Genomic DNA, 22,219 nt, shown 5'->3' with positions numbered 1-22,219 from the left:
GTGAGGTAGGTGGGGCTACGAGAGTTCTGAGAGAACTGTGACTGGCCCAAGGTCATCCAGCAAGCTTCATGTGGAGGAGTGCAAATTAAACCTGATTCTCCAGATTAGAGTCCGCTGCTCTTAGCCACTACACCACACTGGCTCTCAGGTATGTCCTTTTAAAACTGTTTTTAGAAAAGTCTATTCAGAACTGGCATATGAACTACAAGAATGGAATTAAGTCATTAACAAAGAATGAATGTTTTGCAAAGCCATATGACGAAATTCATTTATCTAATACATCATCAGATATATAGCTTTAAGAAGAAGTAATTACATGTTCCTGTCTGTAAGGTCCTCAAAGTTATAACCCCGGATTCGCTGGTGTGTATCTGATGCCAACACAGTCTTCCCATCACTCAAGCACCACAGGCATTGCACTCTCACTCCTTCCCAGGAGTCCAGGAGATTACCGTCTAAGTCCTACACAGGAAAATGCAGACAGTTAAGGAATCAGAAAAACTAGTCACCAAGAACATGAAAAAAATGTGTTCTGACCTATGATCAGTTACCAGTGCCGAAGGATGTATACACAGAGAGGAAAGAGTACTTCTGAGAAAAACCACCTGCACAAACCCAATAGGGTTTATTAGAACTTAATGCCCTCTAATGGGGAGCGACTATCACCTACTGGCTGGAGCATGCATCATTGGAATGTGGTTTGCATAAAAGCCGTTTATAGAGATTTTCAGGTATTCAAAATTAATTCTCCTTAATAAACACTAATATAGAAGAATTCTAACTGTAGGATTCTGTAACTTGTCACCTCTAGGAAGATGTTTATTGAGAAAATCCTTACAAAGGAAAATCCTCTTCCTTAAGGACAGTTGAGAATAGTTATGTTAGAAAAGCAGCACTTACACACTGGTAGAACTGTCCACGTTGCCCCCCTGTGACAAAACGTTTCCCATCTGGATTCCAGGCCACACTTGTTAAACTGTCTTCATGAGACTGGCTCATCTTTGTCCTCAGCTCTCCTGTCTGTAATAATGTATAAAGGGATCACTGAGGGCTGGAATACATGAATATAAGCATGCCTGTTCTGACATCCACAACTTACACGGAGGGTGTTAAAACTCAAATACAGTTTAACAGCCACATAGAGGAAAGAAGATTAATAGAGTTACACCATTCTAAGACCATTGAAATTAATGAACTGTAAATATATCCGATTGTGAATGAAAAAGCCCAATGTGAATTTGCCCCTTCCTTTTTAGTTGATAGAGACTAAGGTGCACTATGTTATATTTTGATCTGGGTTTTAAAAAAACTTATAACAATTAAGATGGTTCTTCCAAGAGTTTATATGCTCAATCAAAAGGGCTGGAATCTCAAGCAAAGGAACTGATTATAGCCTGTGTATAATGCAGCAGTGGATAACCTGTGCAAAATAAGTATGGGACTAACAACATTGATTGATAGCACTGAATTTAGCTAGTGGCAATATTTCAGTTCTACCTGCAGTAAAAGAACAGCAATTATTCCTTTTGCATCAGAAGCTGCATGCTGTTGGCAAGCTTGTATCTCCATACTACACATACAACATAGCATGAAATTCCACTTCATAAATACCCCCAAACCCCAATTATACTTCCTGTGACTCTACTAAGAACAGGATATGACACTATTAGCTTTCACACGAATACTTCTTACTTGTACATTCCAGAGCCAAAGCTCAGAGCAGTCATCTGGGCCACAGGCAACCAGGTAGTTGTCATCTGGACTCCAAGCAATGTAGGAAACACCATATGCATGGCCTTCCAGTGTCTTGAGTAATTTTAGCTGGTGCGTATCCTACAAAAAAGAAAATACTGTAATTAAGTATTTCTAGCCACTTGGGTTGGAAAGCCTTTTAAGCAGTTACTTTTAAAGCCTAATTTCTCTCCTCCTATCCAAGCAGTTTAACTAAGCAACACATAAAGGAATAGAATTCAGAAAACCCCTTATTTTTAGGTACACTTTGCTTTATTTACTTTCTTTCTCCTTGATATGATACAGTTTAAGAAAATCTATAGCATCGCAAACAAGGCATGAGAAAGAAAGACTCTTACAAAAATGGTGACCATATAAACTAAGCTTGTTATTCCAGTTTGGTTCTTGCATCTGTCAAACAACTTTATTTTGCTATATGCTTATTTGCTGCTCATCATCTACCTATATGCATGGACTGGCAACTTCCATTTCAATGTATCTAAAGAAGTGTGCATGCACATGAAAGCATATACCTTGAATAAAACTTTAAAGGTGCCACTGGACTCGAACTTTGTTAAGAAAGCCAGAGGTAAGAAATCAGAGAACATTTCCTTATTCGTACAGAGAACATTTCCTCATTCAAACTCAGTGACTTTCTTTAAAATAGCTCATGAAAATCAAGATGCTCTCAGATGTAGGCAGAAACAACATAATCTTAAAAAGGCAACAGAGTGGCCAAAAAAAGAAAGCCCAGTGGAACAAAGGTCAAGGACTGACAAATTTAAGTAGCTGGAACCTGGCATAACAAAGAGGATTCTAGGGTTTCAGCAAAATTACAAGGAAATAAAAGCTTTTTAGAACCTGCATTAAGGGAGCAATGGAAGGTTTCAAGGTATTATGAGCTATAATCAAAATTATGCTGAAAGAACAGACCTTGCCTGCCTGTCCTCTGCCACCTCCTGTGCTCTTCAAGAAGTGGCTTCTAGAGGTCTGGAGACCTCTAAGTGGCAAAGGGAATCAACAAAAATCCCTCCCTCCCTCTCTGTACATGCAGTGGTACCATTTTGTTCATGGAAGAGGGACTTTGATCCCACCTGATATTTATGAAAACTAAGTGGTTTCCCAGTTCTATTTAAAGCACAGTCTTGCTTCAGCTGGCAAATAGTAAACCTGGTCAACACACTTGTAGTGGCAATAAGAATCTATAAACAAACTAGAGCATAAAAACTATATATAAAAACGTCACTTACTAACAGCTCTGACAATTCACATTCCAAAGACAGTAGAAGATAACTATCGCAAATTCATTACCACAGTACTGATGAACCCTTTAAAATGCTCCTCTCAGATTTAGCATTTCAGAAATGAATAGCTTAGAAGGACCACCCTCTGTTAGAATAGCTGTGATTGTTGCAAAAATGATGTGAAGTTATTATTAAAATTCTACCTTACACAGAGAAACATCATGTACCATATCTGTGCTACTTTTGTACCCAATTTTCCCTAATTTTATAAAATAAGTTCCTTCATAGGCAAATTAGTCAACAGTAGCCAGAAAATAATCCAGGCGTGTAGCCGTGTTGATCTGAAGCAGCAGAAGTTTGAGTCCAGTGGCACCTTTAAAACCAACAAAGTTTTATTCAAAGTATAAACTTTTGTGTGCAAGCACACACTTCTTCAGATACCTGAAGAACTGATCCTGCACATAAAAGCTTATCTGAAGAAGTGTACTTGCACACGAAAGCTTATACCAACTTTGTTGGTCTTAAAGGTACCACTGAACTCAAACTTTGTTCAGAAAATATTCCATTTGTGTTGCAAGAGCACAGAGAAAATGTTAAGGAAAGGGATGGCAAGTTAACAGAGTATTTTTAAAAGGAGAAACGGAAAGACGAGGATATTTTTCAAGGGTGGAATATAACATACAGGGCTTAAAATTACAGATGGTGAATACCATGTTATAGTACAAGAACAGTTCGGTAATGGAGCATACTGTAAGATAATTGCAAAGTCTCTTTACTTATAAAACTTATGAAGGAAAAAATAACAGTCAGGCATCTGTTGAAGACGTTATGATCTAAGGAAAATTAAGCTTCAGCTTCAGGACTAGAACTGGGATGGCACAATGCTATACAGAAATAAGTCCAACTTAAGTGAAAGAAAGTTTTCTCCAATATATGCATAAGATTTTGGTCTAAGTACCTAGCTCACCATTGGAAGAAATGAATACACTCCATTGTTTGATAGGTCTTTATGAGAACAGAAGACCTGTGGGGGGGGGGGCAGAGTATTACCCATTTAAGGCCCCTGCCACACGGGCAGGAAACTGCAGAGGAGAAGTGTGGCTGTTTGCCCCGGGGCAAACTAACATGCAGTAAAGCGATCAGACCTACTGTGGAGGTTCTGTGGAGGTACTGTGGAGGTTCCATGGCAAGGGAGAGGTGCCGATCACAACACACGCCTGCGCGCAATGAAGAAGCGCGCGGCGCGGCGAACTGGTTTTCTTTTTTTGTGTACACTACGAATGCGCATGCTCCGTTGGGTGCGTGTGCGCATCCACGGAGACGTGGGGGGAAAAAAACCCTTTTCCGCAAGGGGACATGGGCGGGCGCCGGATACCACCGGAAACGCGATCAGACGCCCGCCCTTGCCCCGCAGTTTCTGGAAACTAGTACCTCCAAGGTACTAGTTTTTTGCTGCGCTTTTTCGGCAGGAAGCCTCAGTTGTGCCACGGAAGCGCTACGCTTCCCAGATGTGCTGGTGAGATCGCGACCGGAAACTCCGCTTGTCTTCCGTATCTCTTGCGTGGCTAATGTTGCGTGTGACCGCAGCCAATGATACATGGGGGAGGGAATTGTAGCAAAAGGTGAGGTGCAAAATATCCCTTTTGTGGGTGCTGTGCTGCTTACACCACTCCAGAAGTCATCATTTGCCAACATGCAATTCTCAATTAAGCATGCAGATCCAGAACAGAGTACTACAAGCAAACAGCAGATATATCAGGAAAACTGTATTTGTCTACAGTAACTTCAGAATACGCAAAGGAAGTCATACTACAGAGGAGGAAAGCACATACGCAGGATCACTTGTTCATGTGAAATTTTCATTTCATATTATGCATCTGAGGAAGTGAGATCTGATCTGACTCATGGAAGCTGAAGGGCTGTTTGCAGGGCTGTCACTTAGAGGAGGGCAGGGCGCTGTGGGCAGCAGAGGATAGGACTCTCAATAATGGGTTTGTTTATTTATGTATTAGACTCAGGGCGGCTAACAAGAGGCAAATGCCATACATAACAATAAAACCAGGTAAAACAATCAAATTACATTTTACATTTAAAATCGGTGCTCACAACAATATATCATCCAAGACGGGGACTCCGATGCAATGTTTCAGAAGGTACTACTGTCTCTTCTTGATCAGTCTGCACTCTGTCCGTTCTCCATTCCCAAGGCCAGTTCACATCGCCAAAAAAGGCAACGCGATGGTGGTACAGTGACGGTGGCGGCTCCTACTCAAAAGCCTGGCGAAAGAGCTCCATCTTACAGGCCCTGCGGAACTGCATAAGGTCCCTGTGGGACCTGATCTCCTCCGGGAGCTTGTTTCACCAGATAGGAGCCGCCACCAAAAAAGCCCTGGCTCTAGTCGCAGCATATTTAACATTTCTAGGCGCTGGGACGCCTAGAAGATGTTTTGCCCCAGACCATAGTGCCCTTGGGGAAACATATGGGGAAAGGCGGTCCCTTAGGTAAGCTGGACCCTGGCCATAAAGGGCTTTATAAGTAAGAACCAGCACTTTGAAGCGGACCCAGTACGCTATTGGCAGCCAGTGCAGCGCCTTCAGGACAGGCTGGACGTGGTCTCGCCTTGAGACCCATCAACAGCTTGGCTGCTGCATTCTGCACCAGCTGCAGCTTCCGGATCTGCGACAAAGGCAGCCCCATGTAGAGAGCGTTGCAGTAGTCTAACCTCGAGGTGACTGTCGCGTGGATCACTGTGACCAAGTCATCGCAGTCAAGGTAGGGAGCCAACTGCCATGCCAGCCGCAGATGGTAAAAGGCTGATGACAGTGGCTGCTACCTGAGCCTCCATCGTTAAAGAGGAGTCCAGGAGCACCCCCGAACTCCTAACCCTCGGCGCCGGCAGCAAAGGCACCCCGTCGAAGGCCGGGAGAGGGAGCCCCAGCCCTGAACCGACCCGACCTAAGCCCAGGTCCTCCGTCTTCGCCGGGTTTAGCTTCAGCCGACTCAGCCTGAGCCAACCAGCCACAGCTTGCAATGCCCGATGAAGGTCATCCAGGTCGGAATCTGATCGGCCGCCCAACATTAGATAGAGCTGGGTGTCATCCCGGTATTGGTGGCACCCCAGCCCATAACTCCGAGCAATCTGGGCAAGGGGGCGCATATAGATGTTAAATAGTATTGGGGACAGCACTGCCCCCTGCGGCACCCCACACTCAAGAAGATGCCTCCGGGAGCCAGTAAGAGTTCTTCAACAGTGGAATCAGCTGCCTAGGGAGGTGGTGAGCTTAACCTCGCTGGCAGTCTTTAAGCAGCATCTGGACAAACACTTGTCAGGGATGCTCTAAGCTGATCCTGCATTGAGCAGGCGGTTGGACTAGATGGCCTGTCTGGCTCCTTCTAACTCTGGTTTTATGATTAAGTTTATGCTAAATAAACTTGCTTAGCCACAAGTTGCCACATTATTTGTTTTATTATGCTGCAACATACTAATATGGTTACTCCTTTGAAAACAGCATTATGAAGTGGGAAGAAATCCATTCAGAAATATAGGGGTCACATGTATCCTGATTTTTTAAAATTACAGAAGACTGTCTAAGCAAGGTATCTCCCATTCAAATAGACTTTATTTCTATTGATTTGATCATTCAGAGGCTTACAAGCTGTTTCTCAAACAAAACTGAACTAGAAAGCATGGCACAGTCACACAGTAGACAGAAGTAAAAATGCCACCAGATATCTAGGATGGCATGTAGCACAATAAACATCAAAGCTGAATGACCAATTTGCTTAACTTTATGTTAAGGAATTTACATACTTACTGGATCAACCTGCCATATAATAACAGTTGTATCCTTTGATCCTGTTGCTAGTTTAGTGCCATCATTGGAGAATTTACAGAACCACACTTCATTACAGTGTTCTGTTAGTATCTGCTGTGTGTAACATGGGAACTGTTTCCTGAAAAATACAGAAAGAGAAAAACGAAGAATAATTCTGCAATATAATTCTTCTATCTGAGCTAGTACAGAAACCTAAACTGAGCATGAACATTGGCCACAGTACCATCATGCACGTCATCCTGAATGTTATCTATAAAGGGAGAGTAAAAATGTACAAATATACTACACCAAAATTCTCATCTCTATAGTATATCTGCATTTTTTCCAAGCTGTCATATTTGTTCTCTCACAAAATATTTGTCAGGATCCAAAGACTACTGCAAATTGTTCCATGTCCCTAGAAGCCTTTTGGGTATGTTGTTCTTCAATAGCACTCTACAATGCTGCAAGGGAAACTGTTTTTGAAACTGAGATGACTTTGAAAAGTGGTTTGTGATCTACCATGGAATTCTACTATTCAAAATCATAACTGTCTGCTTTATCCACTTAAAGTAGGTCTTTACATCTTGGCCACTGAAAATATGGAAATCAACAAGCCTCCAGGTTTGACCAGAGTCTCAGGTACTAACAAGCTGTAATTTTGTACCAGTTTATAAAGTTTCTTGGTTTTGAACTGTTGATAGCATTTGTTACCCTGCTGTTTATACTCTATTGCATGAATTTTATGAGACTGATTCTATAATATTTTTATAGTAAACTACTCCAAGCATTTTTGTAGAATGCAGCTAGAAACGTATCTAAAAACAAGCATTAATCTTACAACATTTCATGTTTGTGTTTTAGTGCTTGAGAAAAGAATCAATTGCATATAAACAGGAATGTAAATTAAAAAATTGCACCTGCAAGTTACAGTTCTAAGTAATACCTTGCATTCTGTTATTGAAAACCAACCAGAATCCTGTTAAAGTAAATGAAATGTTTCACCTTGTGCACAGAACTGCAATCTAAGCTACCATCATTGTCACAAGTTTCAAAACCAGTACTAATTTACACTCAAAAAATCAAAATTACCAAAAGCACATTCTGAATCTGGAAAAATGTTCAAACTAGTTTGGGACAATCTTGGAAGTTGTATGACTGGATGAATAGCACCTAGCATTAATGTAGAACAAGACCAGTAGGATTCATTCTCAACTGGTGGACAGAACAGAATGTGAATAAGGAAAAGATCTACTATAAATTCTCTTACTAAAAGAATAAAAAACTTATTTCCTCAGTAATTTATGGGATATGAAGGATGAGGATCCTCAGAAGCTACAGAGCATGAAGTAACCAACTGATGAATGAAGATAGATGTGGAAAGTGAAGGATGTGTGTTACAACAGTAAAGGGATTAAAGGAATGAGAAACATTTCAAGTTCTGAGGTGTCAGACAATTTAAATGACTACATAAAAATAGCTCAGTTTCCCAGAAAATTTCTGAATTTCTCACCTGTTTGATGTTAATTTTGCAGTACGATTTAAGTGTGGACACAACAGAAATCATGGTTGCTGCAATGTGAACAAGTCTCGAAGGTGCTTCAGGCTTGCTCTTGCAAATCTGGCTCCCTCCCACTCCCCTCAAGCACAGTAATATAATTATGTTTGCCCAAAAACAGAAGCTGTTACATCTAAATCAGGAAAAAAGGTTAGCACTTCAGGCTTCCCGAAGTCTTATTATGGTTGCCAGCTACAGTTTGCTGATATGGATCCCACAGAAAACTATAGTTTAGTACGCAGACAGTACTAACTTAGCTTAGTGAACACAAAAAGAAAAGGGGGGGCATTGGGTTTGTGCAAACAAGACTGAAGATCCCCAAAAACTTGTTCATGTAGCAGCATCCCATGACTGCTGTGGCATCTAAACCATACCTATATCAATGTAAGCTAAACAGGATATCACTTTTGGACCCGCAGCATGAAGTTACAAGCCCCAGAGTTTGCTCAAGGCATTTGTAGGGCCATCTCTGGACATTGCCTCTGCAGGAAAGCTACTGGACTACATCTGTGATAACCAGTGATTCCCCCATAGGAATGTTCAAGTGAACACAATTTGTGAAACTGCAGTTCAGTGTTCCCTCTAAGCTGAGTTAGTGTGAGCTAGCTCAGTTTTTTAGGCTCCGGCTCACACATTTTTGTCTCGGCTCAGGAAGGATGGCTCCAGAGCAAATTAATTATGCAGTAGCCAAATCGCTTGCTCACAACTTTAATGCTAGTAGCTCACAAAGTAGAATTTTTGCTCACAAGACTCTACAGCTTAGAGGGAACATTGCTGCAGTTGCCTTTTCCGGGTTGCCACAATCAACTCACAGAGGCTGTATGAACAGCCCCAGTTCTAACAAACTGCCTCCATGTCAATGCTGCTGGTTGACAAGCTGAACAGCAGCCACCACCAATTCCTGAATGCATATGTTGGGGGCTACTGTTAGTGGGAAATACTCTAAGGAATAACTTAGTTGAGGCCCTCTGGTTGAAAAGTTTTCAAATGTAGCTCACTGTGCTGAGAGAGACTTCAAACAACTGAACATTTCAACATGATACAGCTTATCATGTAAACAGTACAGAGATACTATGTATTCCCTATGACTTTTAATATATATTTCAAAGTTCTAGTTTCTAAGTGGAACTCTGGCTTAACAAGCATTGAAAGTGCATCTCTCATTACAGGAAGTAGCTGCCAGAATTACAATATTTAATGCTACAATTTTTAACAGCTACAATTTCAACTGCTAGTTATTTAAACTTAAAATAATACATAACTCCTCCACAAAGGAGTAAATACTTTTTAAGAAACATTATTGCACTAGAAGACACTGCTGCTGTCCCTTAAAAACAAAGTGGATCTCTTACCTACTGCAAACATGGTCTATAAGCAGCGATACAGAATCTAGATTGTTATCTAGTTTGGTATTGTGATAGAGGCACCGGTCCCGTTGTAGCTCCACAGCTTGACGCAGCAGGTTCTGCAGACGCCTTGGGGGGAGCATCACTGATGGTGGTAGGTAAGCTTCAATAAATTAAGGAAGTAATTTCAGTGCAATTATTCAACTTAGTTTAATACTTCACACCGATTCCTTCACTGGACTATATACATTCTAACTTATGCTAACTAACAGACTTGGGTACTTAAGATCTTCTTACATGATACTGAACTCATTCATTTTTACCAAGAAAAGCACAATTGTTTACTGCCAAATCATTATTGTGGAAATGTCCAGTTGCCACCAATTATGCCCCCAAACAGTTCTAAGCCACTAGCAAGGACAGTGCCACTGGCATTCTGCTGGTGTGCTCCTCTGATACAAGGAGTCTTCTGCTGGAGGAACAGACTCACAGGATACATGAACACATCAAACTACCTTATACGGCTTAGTGGCACAGACAGCAACTGAACACGTGGGGAAGGAGAGATGGCCCAAACATGCTGACCTTGCCCCCACCTCCATGTGATCTGCTGGTTGTCTTCAGGGTGTGACAGTATGGAGCAAGTGGCCATGCATATACCGCCCCCCCAAAAAATGATCAGTGACACAGGTCATACTCTCGAGCTGACACTTGAATCTTTATTTTTAAGTTATAAGAGACAAAATTTGCCCATATCAATGAAGTGTAACAATCACAATATTACTAATAGCCAAAACAACCATAGCCCGTTACTAGAAAAGTTCGATAGCTCCTCCGCTCTCTTTGTGGCATAAGAAATTATGGGAACATTACATAATGGCAAAGATAACTGAACAGCTGAATTTTAAATCTGTAGAGAAGCATAAATCAGATTCTGAGCCTATTTGGTACCCTATATTGAACTATTTAGAGCAACATGGTGAAAAATTTTAAATGCCGGATGTATATAGATTAGTTTCAATTTTTAAAGTATAATAGAAATAATATAAGCATATGAAACTGGATATTACTTCTTGATAGTTTCTTTTAATTTGTTGTACATAATTTTAACTGTTTGTAATTATTTGTGCAATAAAAAGATATTTTAAAAAATGATCAGTGACAGGGCCAGCACAGTCACACCTGCTCTCCCTTCCCACACATTAAGTGAACATGTGGGGGCTATTGTCTAAATCAGGCTACTGACTGATCATTGTTCTCAGGCTCAAGGTCTTTCACATCATAAATTACTTAATCCTATTAAACAGAGATGGAGATAGAACCTGGGATCTTCTACATGCAAAGCCAAGCTACCACTGATGGGCGGTCCCCTCCTGTTGGATCTAAGTTACATGAAGGCAAAAATTACTAACAGCAGATAATCAGATCTGCCTTGTCTTTATGAAGCACTGCTAGTAACCATTATGCAGAATTATACTGCTACTGGTACTAAAAATACATATATTCTCCTCAATTAGTCTCTTCACAGTGGGATATACTGGAGATTTAGACAGGCAATGGAAAGTAAAGGTTTTCTTACTCTGGAGTTTGTCCAAAAGCTTAGATCTGGAAGTTGTTCCCTTTCCTTCCCATTCTGCTTTTGCCCGCAGGTCTTCTGCATGACTACACATCAGATATCTGCATAGTGAAAAGAAATACATACTTGACATGTTTTAGAACTACAGATCTTTCCAAAGTTTGAACAGCCAGATTCCATTGTCTCCCTCACTGACACAATGAAGGGACCAGTGCAGAATCTATTAACATGGGATCTCACGTTTTAAACAGTGTTATGGTCTAAAACTCCAATTTTATCATTTAATATTGGAATGACAGCTTGCTCCATTATACACCCATCTCCTCTTTAAGAAAATCCTCCAAAGTCCTGCTCCAGGTGCTCCTGCCTTCTATGGTAGGATTGATAGCAACCAAGATCTTTTTGTAAGGGTAGCCTACCTGTGGTACTTCCTTTCCCAAGATATTTGAGTAGAACCAAGCTTTACTTTTCCTAATCCTAATGCCCTGACCAGTGTGGCCCAGGCTAGCCTGATCTCTTCAGATCTCAGAAGCTAAGTAGGGTCAGATCTGGTTAGTAATTTGATGGGAAACCACCAAGATAGTCCAGGGTTGCTAAGCAGAGGCAAGCAGGGCCAGCTCGCTCACTAGGCGAACTAGACTTTCACCTAGAGCACAAAGTTATCATGGGGGCGCCGGCCCAGGGGCCTGCATGCCCTCCCTTTCCTTGCCACACAGGAGAGTCCTCCTGCTCAGCACCAGGGCCGGTGGGGGCAAGGGGAGGCCAGCCCTCCTCGCCCCTCCTGCCGCTACCGGTCTCCCAAGAGGCGCAGGCGGCACACCAGCTTCTCTTTGCTGCAACTGCCCAGCTCGGCATCGCTCAGCTTGGCCACGGCCGCTGGCGGTGCCAGTGGAGGGGCCTCCGGGCTCGGCGGGGCTCCACCCGTCTGCACAGCCTCACGGGCCGGGAACATTGCTAGAGCGCACGGAGAGGGGCTCCCCCGCGGCGTGCGCTCACCTCTAGCCAGGGCGCGGCAGCAGCAGTGGCGGCATCTCAGTCTCGCCTCTCTCAGCTGCAGCAGGACATCCCGCCAGGCTTTCCCTTTCCTCCTGCCTTGGGATAACGGGACTGGCGGTGGCACAAACGAAGCAAGTATGCCGGCCGCTGCAAATGCATGGGTTAAACCGTTCGGAGATTTCCCGGAGATCTGCAGGCGGCAGTGGGGAGGGAGTTCCGCGGGGCAGAATGTCCCCCAGTCCCACCCTCCCCAAGTGGCCCCTTTCTTCTGGAGAGCAGTCGTGATTCCGGGAGGTCTCCAGGCCCCGACTGGAGGTTGGCACTGGTGCAGGGCGCCTCCCCCCAGCCTTGAAAATTGGTGGGCGCACGTGGGGGGGCGCCAGAAGGGATCCTCGCCTAGTGTGCAAAATAAGCTGGGGCCGGCCCTGGAAGCAAGCAATGGCAAACCACATGTTTGTCTCTTGCCTTGAAAACTCTATGGGGTTGCCATAAGTTGGCTGCAACTTGACAGCCCTTTCTAACACCAGTCATTTGATGACTGAATAATTTTAATATTGCTTTAAAAAGTTTTTTTCTTTTTTAATTTTAAAGTTCTTATGCTTCGGTGCATTGTTTTTATTGTTCATATTTTTCTTTAATACGGTTTAATTTATTGCCCTAAGAACATTTTAAGTAGCAAAACAGGTAAAATGTTTTTAAAAAATAAAATTCAAATATTCTAATTTTTCAACAAGTTAGCGTGCTTAAGTTCTTCAAGTTAAGATGATCCTCTAATATTCTGGAACATCAACTCCTAACAGGAAAAGCACAGCTCAACTAAGATAAACATTTCCAAGATGCATTTTCACTTTTATGAAACCAGACTATGTGAAATTGTCAAAATCCTTAGAAATTGTGGGTGATTTCCCACAAGCGCTGCTCCGCGCTCACTCTTCTCTTTGGCCCGATGGTACGTGTCAATTTCACACAAGCTGCTGCGCGGCCGCATTTTGCCCCGCAGCTTCATGCGATTTTCCCAGTGTCTACTCAATCCTGTTTTTTGAGGATTGAGTAGACGTGGGGAAAATCACACAAAGCTGCGGGGCAAAATGCGGCCGTGCAGCAGCTTGTGTGAAATTGACACGTACCATCGGGGCAAAAGGGAGGAGTGAGCGCAGAGCAGCGCTTGTGGGAAATCACCCTGTAGTGTTGATACCTAACCAAAGCACTTACCCACTGAGTATATGAATGCGCTCTGTGTTGTACTTCAGAGGTGTCAGTTCACAGCGCAGAACCTGAAGTGCCTCCAGAACCTTACCATCTTCCAGATATTCTAGATACTTTTGCTGCAGCAGCAAAAACTTCATCCTCTGACATGACAGAAAGCAGCAGTCAGGTAGGGGGAAAAGGCTGACTGAAATGTCAGAAAATATTTCAGCCTAAACAAGAGAGTACAGACCATTCTACTTTTTCCTTTTAAAAACAGAAATATGCATGCTTTCATTGACACAGGGATATTCTGAACACTCTTCTGGTATCTCCAAGACACAATGTTTTAAGAACCAGAAGTCATCATACACAGCATATGAAGCTATACACAGCATATGAAGCTATACACAGAAAGACCACTGGACCATCTAGATCAGTACAGTCTTCTCCACTTGGAAATGGCATACTAGGGTATCAAGCAGAGAAGCTCCTTCTCAACATTTGTTTACCGAGATCCTTTAACTTTAGATACCAGGGGTTGAACCAGCAGCCTTCTGCATGAAAAGCAGACATTCTATCAGTGGCCCATGGCCATTCTTCCTTGATTTTCTAATTTGAAACATATGCTTTTACAAATGCAGGACTACACACAAGCCTTATGGAACCCCAAAGATACCTTCTCAGTCTTCCTCTGGTTTCCTCTATGGGGATAATTACTAAGCTAGGGATAGAATCCCCTGAGTCACATACATCACAACTCAACTATTCTAGGTACAATGACAGTACTGAGAACTCGTGCTAAACTGGCAGGGTTAGTCCAGAACTAGATTTGTTTATATGCAGGGCCTAAGGATTAAATATACAATGTGTAAAAGCATACACTGCAAATTAGCAAAACAAGATTCAGGAACTGGTTCAACTAGAGGTATTAATTTTCCAACTTGGTCTCCAAGGAAAGCAAAGAATACCCACTCTCTACAACTAGAACTCAGTAGCCTATATTAATGTCCTTTCGATTATTGTTATCAGTGGCAATATGACCATCACACATTTGGAATATTAGATCTCTTATCAATAGCTATGACCGATTAACATATTCACGGATACAAGGTAAGGTGGAGAGGGAGGAGAATATTTGGCACTGGTATAAAAAGCTCAAATGGCAGTACTGTTGTTAATACACTGCCACTAGTGTACTTGGTGTTTTAAAAAATAAGCAAAGGAGACAGGCCTATGTCCCAGGGAGCTTATAATCTAGTTTCATCAAAAGGAAGACAACAGGAACAGGGAGGGGCAAGGTAGAAAAGACAGGGAATGGTATCAGCAGATGAACATTTGCAAATTCACTGACATGGATTTAGCTTTATTTATACTGCCAGGGATGAGCGATGATTTCTGAATATGTTCTTTTCTTTAATGATTGGAAAAAACTATTTACAAAGATGTAAAAAATGTATAAAGAAACAATGGATACTATGGCATGAGGTGTCACATCCCTGTGTCAGGCCAAAGTCATAAAAATCAGGAGGAAAATCAACATAAAGCAAAGCAGAATTGAACCAGAAATCCCACAGTATAATTTGTTAATCCACAGCGTTGTTAAAGCTGCTTAGTTGCAGCTAATGAGATGGTGACCTCAGTCTCAGCTTCAACAACTCACAATACCAGCAAGGTTCCAGGCATGCATATATTTCAGGAAAGGTTACTACCACCACACTTGTATAGCGGTCTATAGACCATTACCATAAGCCCATCAACTCATGATGTTTTTGTATTACAGCAAATACTGTGACACCTTAAAGTCCAGTTAATTTATTGTGGAATAATACTGTGAACCAAGGTTGAGCATCACACAATGTGGGCTTTGGCACACAAGAGTTATTGTCTCTACAAATTTGTTAAGGTTGGATCCTACAACACCCTCCAATTAACTGAGGACTTGTACTCCAGAGCAAAGGAATCTCATGATCCATCCCCTTGTCCATAAGGTGTCATAACTTTCTCATTTACACGACAGCTATCCCCAGGGCTGTAGCTAGCCAGTGGCAAGGGGGGCTAATCCACCTTCAGATGTGCCCATCCCCCTTCCTGGTGGATGCCAGACCCTCCCCCCCCCACACAAAGTCTGCAGATGCTGCTGCTCCAAGCCCTTCATTGCAGCATTTTCCTCTCTTGCCTGGTTCCCTGGGCATGTGGAGAAAGCACATGGTGGGGGGGGGAGAGGAGAAGGGAGGGTTGAACAAGCGAATGCAGAGCTGACTCCGCCCCCAGCCTCAGCACATGAAAGGCCCTGGCTGCTAGTTGGGAGGGCAGCGGTGTGAGCAGCTGGCTGCCTGACGCCCACCCAGCCAAGCAAGCACACAGCTAGCTCCACCCCAGCCCCGCCATATGAAAAGGGCCTGGCTGCTGGTCAGGAGGGTGGAGCAAGCGGGGAAAGAGCAATGTGGAGTAGCATCAAACTCATGGTGACCCTATGGCGTTTTCAAGGCAAGAGCCCCCCCCTTCACTGCTGCATTGAAAAACGCTTCCAAAATTCAGTGCCAGATCACTCACTTTTTAAAGGCTGCAATTGTGTTAATGATGCTTTATGAGGGAATTGTGAAAGACTCCATTAATGAATATAATTTAATCAAATTAGCCACCATGCCCCATCTTTGCATGAAAAAAGGTCTAGCTATGGGGCTGGCTATCCCTCTGAAATTGGTTTTACACTCTGACTCTGGATGACAAAACTGCTCAAATGTTTCTAATTTTTAAAGTTACTGAATAAATTGCAGAAAGGAATGTCATCTGATATACACATTGTTTGCAGAGAAGGTGTGAGCAGCTGGCTGCCTGACGCCCACCCAGCCAAGCAAGCACACAGCTAGCTCCACCCCAGCCCCGCCATATGAAAAGGGCCTGGCTGCTGGTCAGGAGGGTGGAGCAAGCGGGGAAAGAGCAATGTGGAGTTGCATCAAACTCATGGTGACCCCATGGCGTTTTCAAGGCAAGAGCCCCCCCCTTCATTGCTGCATTGAAAAATGCTTCCAAAATTCAGTGCCAGATCACTCACTTTTTAAAGGCTGCAATTGTGTTAATGATGCTTTATGAGGGAATTGTGAAAGACTCCATTAATGAATATAATTTAATCAAATTAGCCACCATGCCCCATCTTTGCATTAAAAAAGGTCTAGCTATGGGGCTGGCTATCCCTCTGAAATTGGTTTTACACTCTGACTCTGGATGACAAAACTGCTCAAATGTTTCTAATTTTTAAAGTTACTGAATAAATTGCAGAAAGGAATGTCATCTGATATACACATTGTTTGCAGAGAACAGCACATCAACACACACAACCACTGTATTATTATTTTGTCTTATGCTTAATGTTCACTGTTGATGAAAAAAAATCTACATTTTTCCAGCATACCAATACCCAGTTTCAACAACAGTAGCAGCTGATGTTCTGACTTAATGAATTCCAATTTTAAATCCCCACCCCTTTCCACATAGGACATGAGCAGCACATGTAAAATAAAAGCCACCTTTAAGCAAGTGCAGAATGTCTTGGCCTCTTTTTAATCTCCATAAATAAACAGTTTTCTACACAACTATGAATACAGAATGTAGGGAGGGACATGCATGACTTCCAGACACTTATGGTTGTGTCCTGTTCTCCCCCCCACTTAAACTGCTTATTTCTGACACTGGCAGAATTATTTCAGCCACAAAGACAAAATAAATGTTTTGATTTAAGCTACAACACATCACAATTTAATTTGAGAATTTTTCTGTATGATGACAACTCCATCCCAGAAATGTGAAAAACCTCTGACAAAGGAGTAATCATAGTCAGTCTTCAGGTATTATATTTTGACTCACTTTTCAACAACAAAAAACTAACTCCCAGACAATGTTCCCTCTAAGCTGTGGGGCTTTGTGAGCAAAAATTCTACTTTGTGAGCTACTGGCATTAAAGTTGTGAGCAAGCGATTTGGCTACTGCATAAATTAGTTTGCTCTGGAGCCATCCTTCCTGAGCCAAGACAAAAATGTTTGAGCCAGAGGCTCAAAAACTGTGAGCTAGCTCACACTAACTCAGCTTAGAGGGAACACTGCTCCCAGAGGGGCTTACAACTAAAAACAAATATCCATTAAAAGAAGCCTTGACAAATTTTCTGTGGCTTTAGGAGCCAGCATAAAAAATTTAGGAGCCAGACTTACTTTTCAGCCTTCAGGATCTTAGATTTTAATGACCATATTTTCTAATTAGTGCTACCACAAAACCTAATCCCCTACAGAAGAATATTAACTCTAAATGATCTGCTTGCTCTCTTTGGACTATAGCTAGGCAAGATATTCTCCCCACACAACAATAAATTGGGGATGGACTCAACAGGTCTATTTTCTCTTGTGTTTGTTTTTGCAGGGAGATGGGAAGGGCTAGAAGTTGAGCTACAAAACAGGGCTGGGAAAAATTTTAAATTCATTAGAAACATTACAGTTTAAATTCATTAGATGGACAACATTTACAACAAAATGGTATAATTACAGTGGCTGAAAATGAAATCTGCCATTAATACAAACATTCATAATCTTACTGAATCCATGATTCTGACATAATGAGCTAAAGTCTGAATCTGTGACTGACATACTGAGCTAAAGTCTACTTTTCTAAGAATAAATCACAGGTTAAAAAAGGTACTTGAAGTCAAAACACTGAAAACATTACTCAATAGGTCATGTATATTGCTTATCACACAAATCAAGAACTTTTAGATTGGTCGGCCAAGGGGCATGGGCATTTATTTTTCATCTGAGAGGAACACCACAGTACTAGTCATTGTTCCAGAAAGTTCTGGACACTTATTCTTCAAGTAAGTGCTTAGAGTGCCTGTATGTACACACAAACTCAAAGAGAATTTCAGAATCATTCTCCAGTCCTCAGCAGATATAAATTTACTGGAAAAGACAATAACGCTAGGAAAAGTGGAAGACATAAGAAAAAGTGGAAGATCCAACATGAGACAGATTGACTCAGTAAAGGAAGTCACAGCCGTTCGTCTGCAAGACCTGACCAAGGCTGTTAAGAACAGGATGTTTTGGAGATCATTAATTCATAGTGTTGCAATGTCAGAAGTGATCTGATAGCACTAGAGATGTGAAAGCCCTGAAAAAAAAAAACGGAAAAATTCGGGAAAACCCCGTTTTTTTCCTGAAGCCTTTTTGTTTTTTCCCGAAAAATTGGAAAAATTGAAAAAAGAAAAACAATGATTATGGAACGTTTTATTTTAACATGATGAATAAAATATTTTAAGACAAGGTGTTCAAATATTTTCCAAATCATTTCTAATATATATATATGTATGGTATCAGATTGATCTAATTTCTGTGCACTGAGGACAAGCAAGTCCTAGGTTACAAACTGAACCCTCCAATGCAAGAAGAAGATGCATTTCTTCCTTTAGGAGGTGCGATTGTCAGAAGAAAATTAAAAAGTTTCAGTTTTGTTTTTGCATGTGGGTGGGTATTCTGTTTGAAATAATTGTTTGAATACACTATATTTTTAATATGCTAGTTGTTATAATTTCATGCCAAGTTAAAATGTATATAGTCATATTTTATGTTCCTAAAGTAACAAAATGACTTTCAATCTAGAAAAGACCGAAGAAATGCTAATGTAGCATTTTTTCAATTTTTCCGAAAATTTCCGTTTTCCCTCGGGAAAAAACGGGAAAAAAACAGGTTTTTTCCCGAGCTTCAAAATTTCCGGAAATTTTACATCTCTGGATAGCACTTAACACACACACAGAGTGCACAAAACATGATGGCTACATCGCCAGTTGGTTTTAGAGAACTAAAGCAAAACAAGATGATACAGTTTTAAAAAAATCCCCTCTCCTCTTTGATGAGAAGGGTTCTGTCCTTTAAAGCAGGGGTCCCCAATGTGGTGTCCATGGGCATCATGGCACCACCAACATTTTCCTCCCCTCCACCTAGGGCTTTTAGAAAGTGAGCAGGACCGAGGGGGGGGGGCTTTTGTCCAGCAGAAAAAATGCAGATCTGACTGACAGGGTTTTTTTAAGTTGCTTCAGCAACAGCTGGCACCACAGTACAAGGATCTTCACAGTACTACTGTGAATGCATGCAAGAAAATATTTTTTAAAAATATGTTCATTTTAAAAGGCATCCTGTTACACAGAGCTTCTCCCTGAAATGTTGATGAGTTACTATTAAGAGTTACTCTCTGACATTTTGTAGTTGGCTCCGCCTCCTTCAGCAACCGTTCTATAGTAGCTCCCATCACCCTGTGTCAAAATTCCAAAGTTACCCGGAGGCTCAAAAAGGTTGAGTAAAGGTGCCCCTGCTTAATTGTCAAAATTCTTTGTGATCCAGACATAGATATAAATATAGCCTTCTATATCAGACTAAACATCTATGGATTCTACCATCCTGCTTTCCACAGCAGCCAAAGCCCACAAGGAGCCAACAAGCAGAGCATGACGGCAAAGACTGTATACGCTCAACCCATACAGTCATATGCCTCTATTTCACTAACAGCAGTTAAGGAACAGTATTAATTTAAGAAATCAAGTTCTGCTTCAGTGAACACAGCAGACAACATTCTCAGATAATTCTACTGAGCTGGACATTCAGTTCTTATTGAAAACTGGAGAGAATATCTACCGCGGAACTGCTAAGTTGCCTAACATGTCAAAACAGTCAAGAGTTCATTTTGCTGTTTACCTCTTGGATGTACCAAGTGGCATGTTCAAGAGCCCACAAAGGCCTATAGACTCCCAGGATCTATTTTGTGTGTCATCTGCTTTATAAAATACAAAAAGTATTTATCATTCACATGTTCAAATAATTTCTTATAAAATGACAACTTTCTTCCAAAATGGTTGAACGGATAAAATGGGTCACAAAACAAGCTACAGCTTTTAAATTGAGAGTAATTTTTACAGATTTGAAATGGTAGAACAATTGGGTTAAATGGAAGGGAAGGTTCAGAACAAAAACAAACAAAAGACTAAAAAGCCATACCTACAAACTGCTTAAAGGCACTAGTATCTTGGCCCAATAGAGGTACAATGCCTAAATTATTAGAGGTTAAGATCCCAAACATACCATGAGATAATTTTTAGCTCGCCTAGTTAACCCCTGCCAGCATGTGTACAGGAAGACACCACATGCTTGTCAGATAAGACAGTTGCTGAGTACCGACTTAACATTTATTATTTATTTAATTCACTTATACCCCACCTGTCTTCCAGTGGGGACCCAGAGGCTTACATCATTCTCCTTTCCGCTCTATCCTCACACCACTTGGGCTCAATCCTTAGCTGTAGCTAATATATTCAATTATAATACCAAACGAAGATTCAGTAAAACCAACAGTTATGATTTACTTCTTGCACAGAGCCTCTGTGTAGAGAGTGCTTTAAAACTAAACAACCTATCTACCTAGGAGTATTACTTTAGTACTGAAGTGCTTATAGAGCTATAGTTTTTTCTTAGCCTTTATCAATAGGTCTAAAAAGCTCTACTACAGCTCAAATAATGGCCAAACATTTGACCTGGAATAATCCATCAAACACTTCAACCTTAGGCTACTTTACTTTAACGATACTGCTCATTTAGCCTACAGGCCTTGAACAATATCACACTAGATACAACAAAAAATAATTTTTAAATAACCAACCAGTTACAACACTTGAGATCCTTTAAATTTAATTACATGAGCAAAAAAAGTTGGCTACAGCCAATGTAACTCCTAAATCCATGCCTGGCAACCTTATCTAATGTTAACAACCCCACATTATCACAGGAGTGACCCAAAAATCTGTCATACTGCAAAAAGTACCACAATCCTATAAGCAATACTCCAAAGTTTTCACCCGTCCAGAAGGAGTCACAAAGTCTCTCAGAGTATGAGGTCCTCTGCATTCAATCCCCCTAGACTACTTATATCATGGTGATAAATCCAAGGCTAAAAGTGCAGTCCTAAGCATGTTTTCCTGGGAATAGACCTCAGCAGGTTTCTGAATAGATCTGCTCCGGATTGCTCTCTAAAACAAGTTAAATGTGAACAAACCCCCCCAAACCAGTTGTGATGGCTAGGTGTTTTCTCAGCTCCCCACCTACCCTATCACACCTTCCAGTAGCAGTGACCAAGTTGATTTTAATTATGGCATGCGTTGTACGTGATCAGTAATTTTAATATATAACGGTGCTGGATTACACGCTGTTGTTATAGAGGAAGCCTGGGGAGGTAGAGTAGGAATCTGAAGAAATTCTACTGCTTTTCCCCTCCTTTTCCCGTAGTGATTCACATCAACATCTTCTTTTAACAACACAAAAAGATAAGTTTTTGGCTCTGTTTAGAAGGGCTCAATGCTTAGTGGTTTGGTGGGTAAGACAAGGAATGTAACAAGTTAGCAAGGGATAGCAGAACTCTGCTTTAAAATAGTCACAATGTCACACACACACACAACTTTACTGCGCTAACGGGTGTTTCTGTCAAAGAGAGAAAAACCATGATTTTATCTGGAACTCCTCCTTAAACCCAAGAATCCCACCCTCTCTTGTCTCTTGGGATATTTTCTTCAATCCCCTCACAGGTCCCTAACCTACCATTTCCCTAGAGTAACACAGCATACTTAGCTCTATTCTTGCCTCCTTATCACCCTCGGACCCCTATGTACCTATACTACAAATGTCAGAGTTCTTTTCCTTCACAGGGTGAAGCCTAACAACCTAACTAATCTCCTGATATTTTT

General features: G+C 41.6%; 1 protein-coding gene across 1 annotated transcript in view; it reads right to left on the bottom strand.

Annotated features, from left to right (window-relative positions):
- WDR26 (WD repeat domain 26) overlaps positions 1-22,219 on the bottom strand; it is a 36,901-nt gene that overhangs the window by 5,509 nt on the left and 9,173 nt on the right. Inside the window, exons 4-10 of the mRNA XM_015424594.1 lie at positions 13,480-13,616; positions 11,275-11,372; positions 9,702-9,858; positions 6,792-6,930; positions 1,693-1,833; positions 901-1,020; positions 317-462 (exon numbers count right to left, since the gene is read on the bottom strand). Of these exons, the coding sequence (XP_015280080.1) occupies positions 317-462; positions 901-1,020; positions 1,693-1,833; positions 6,792-6,930; positions 9,702-9,858; positions 11,275-11,372; positions 13,480-13,616 (938 nt within the window). The remainder of the gene's footprint in view (positions 1-316; positions 463-900; positions 1,021-1,692; positions 1,834-6,791; positions 6,931-9,701; positions 9,859-11,274; positions 11,373-13,479; positions 13,617-22,219) is intronic.

The sequence above is a fragment of the Gekko japonicus genome, unplaced genomic scaffold (genome assembly GCF_001447785.1).
Source record: "Gekko japonicus isolate JY-2015 unplaced genomic scaffold, Gekko_japonicus_V1.1 scaffold404, whole genome shotgun sequence".
Taxonomy (NCBI): domain Eukaryota; kingdom Metazoa; phylum Chordata; class Lepidosauria; order Squamata; family Gekkonidae; genus Gekko; species Gekko japonicus.
This window is presented reverse-complemented; position numbering and strand designations above follow the sequence as displayed.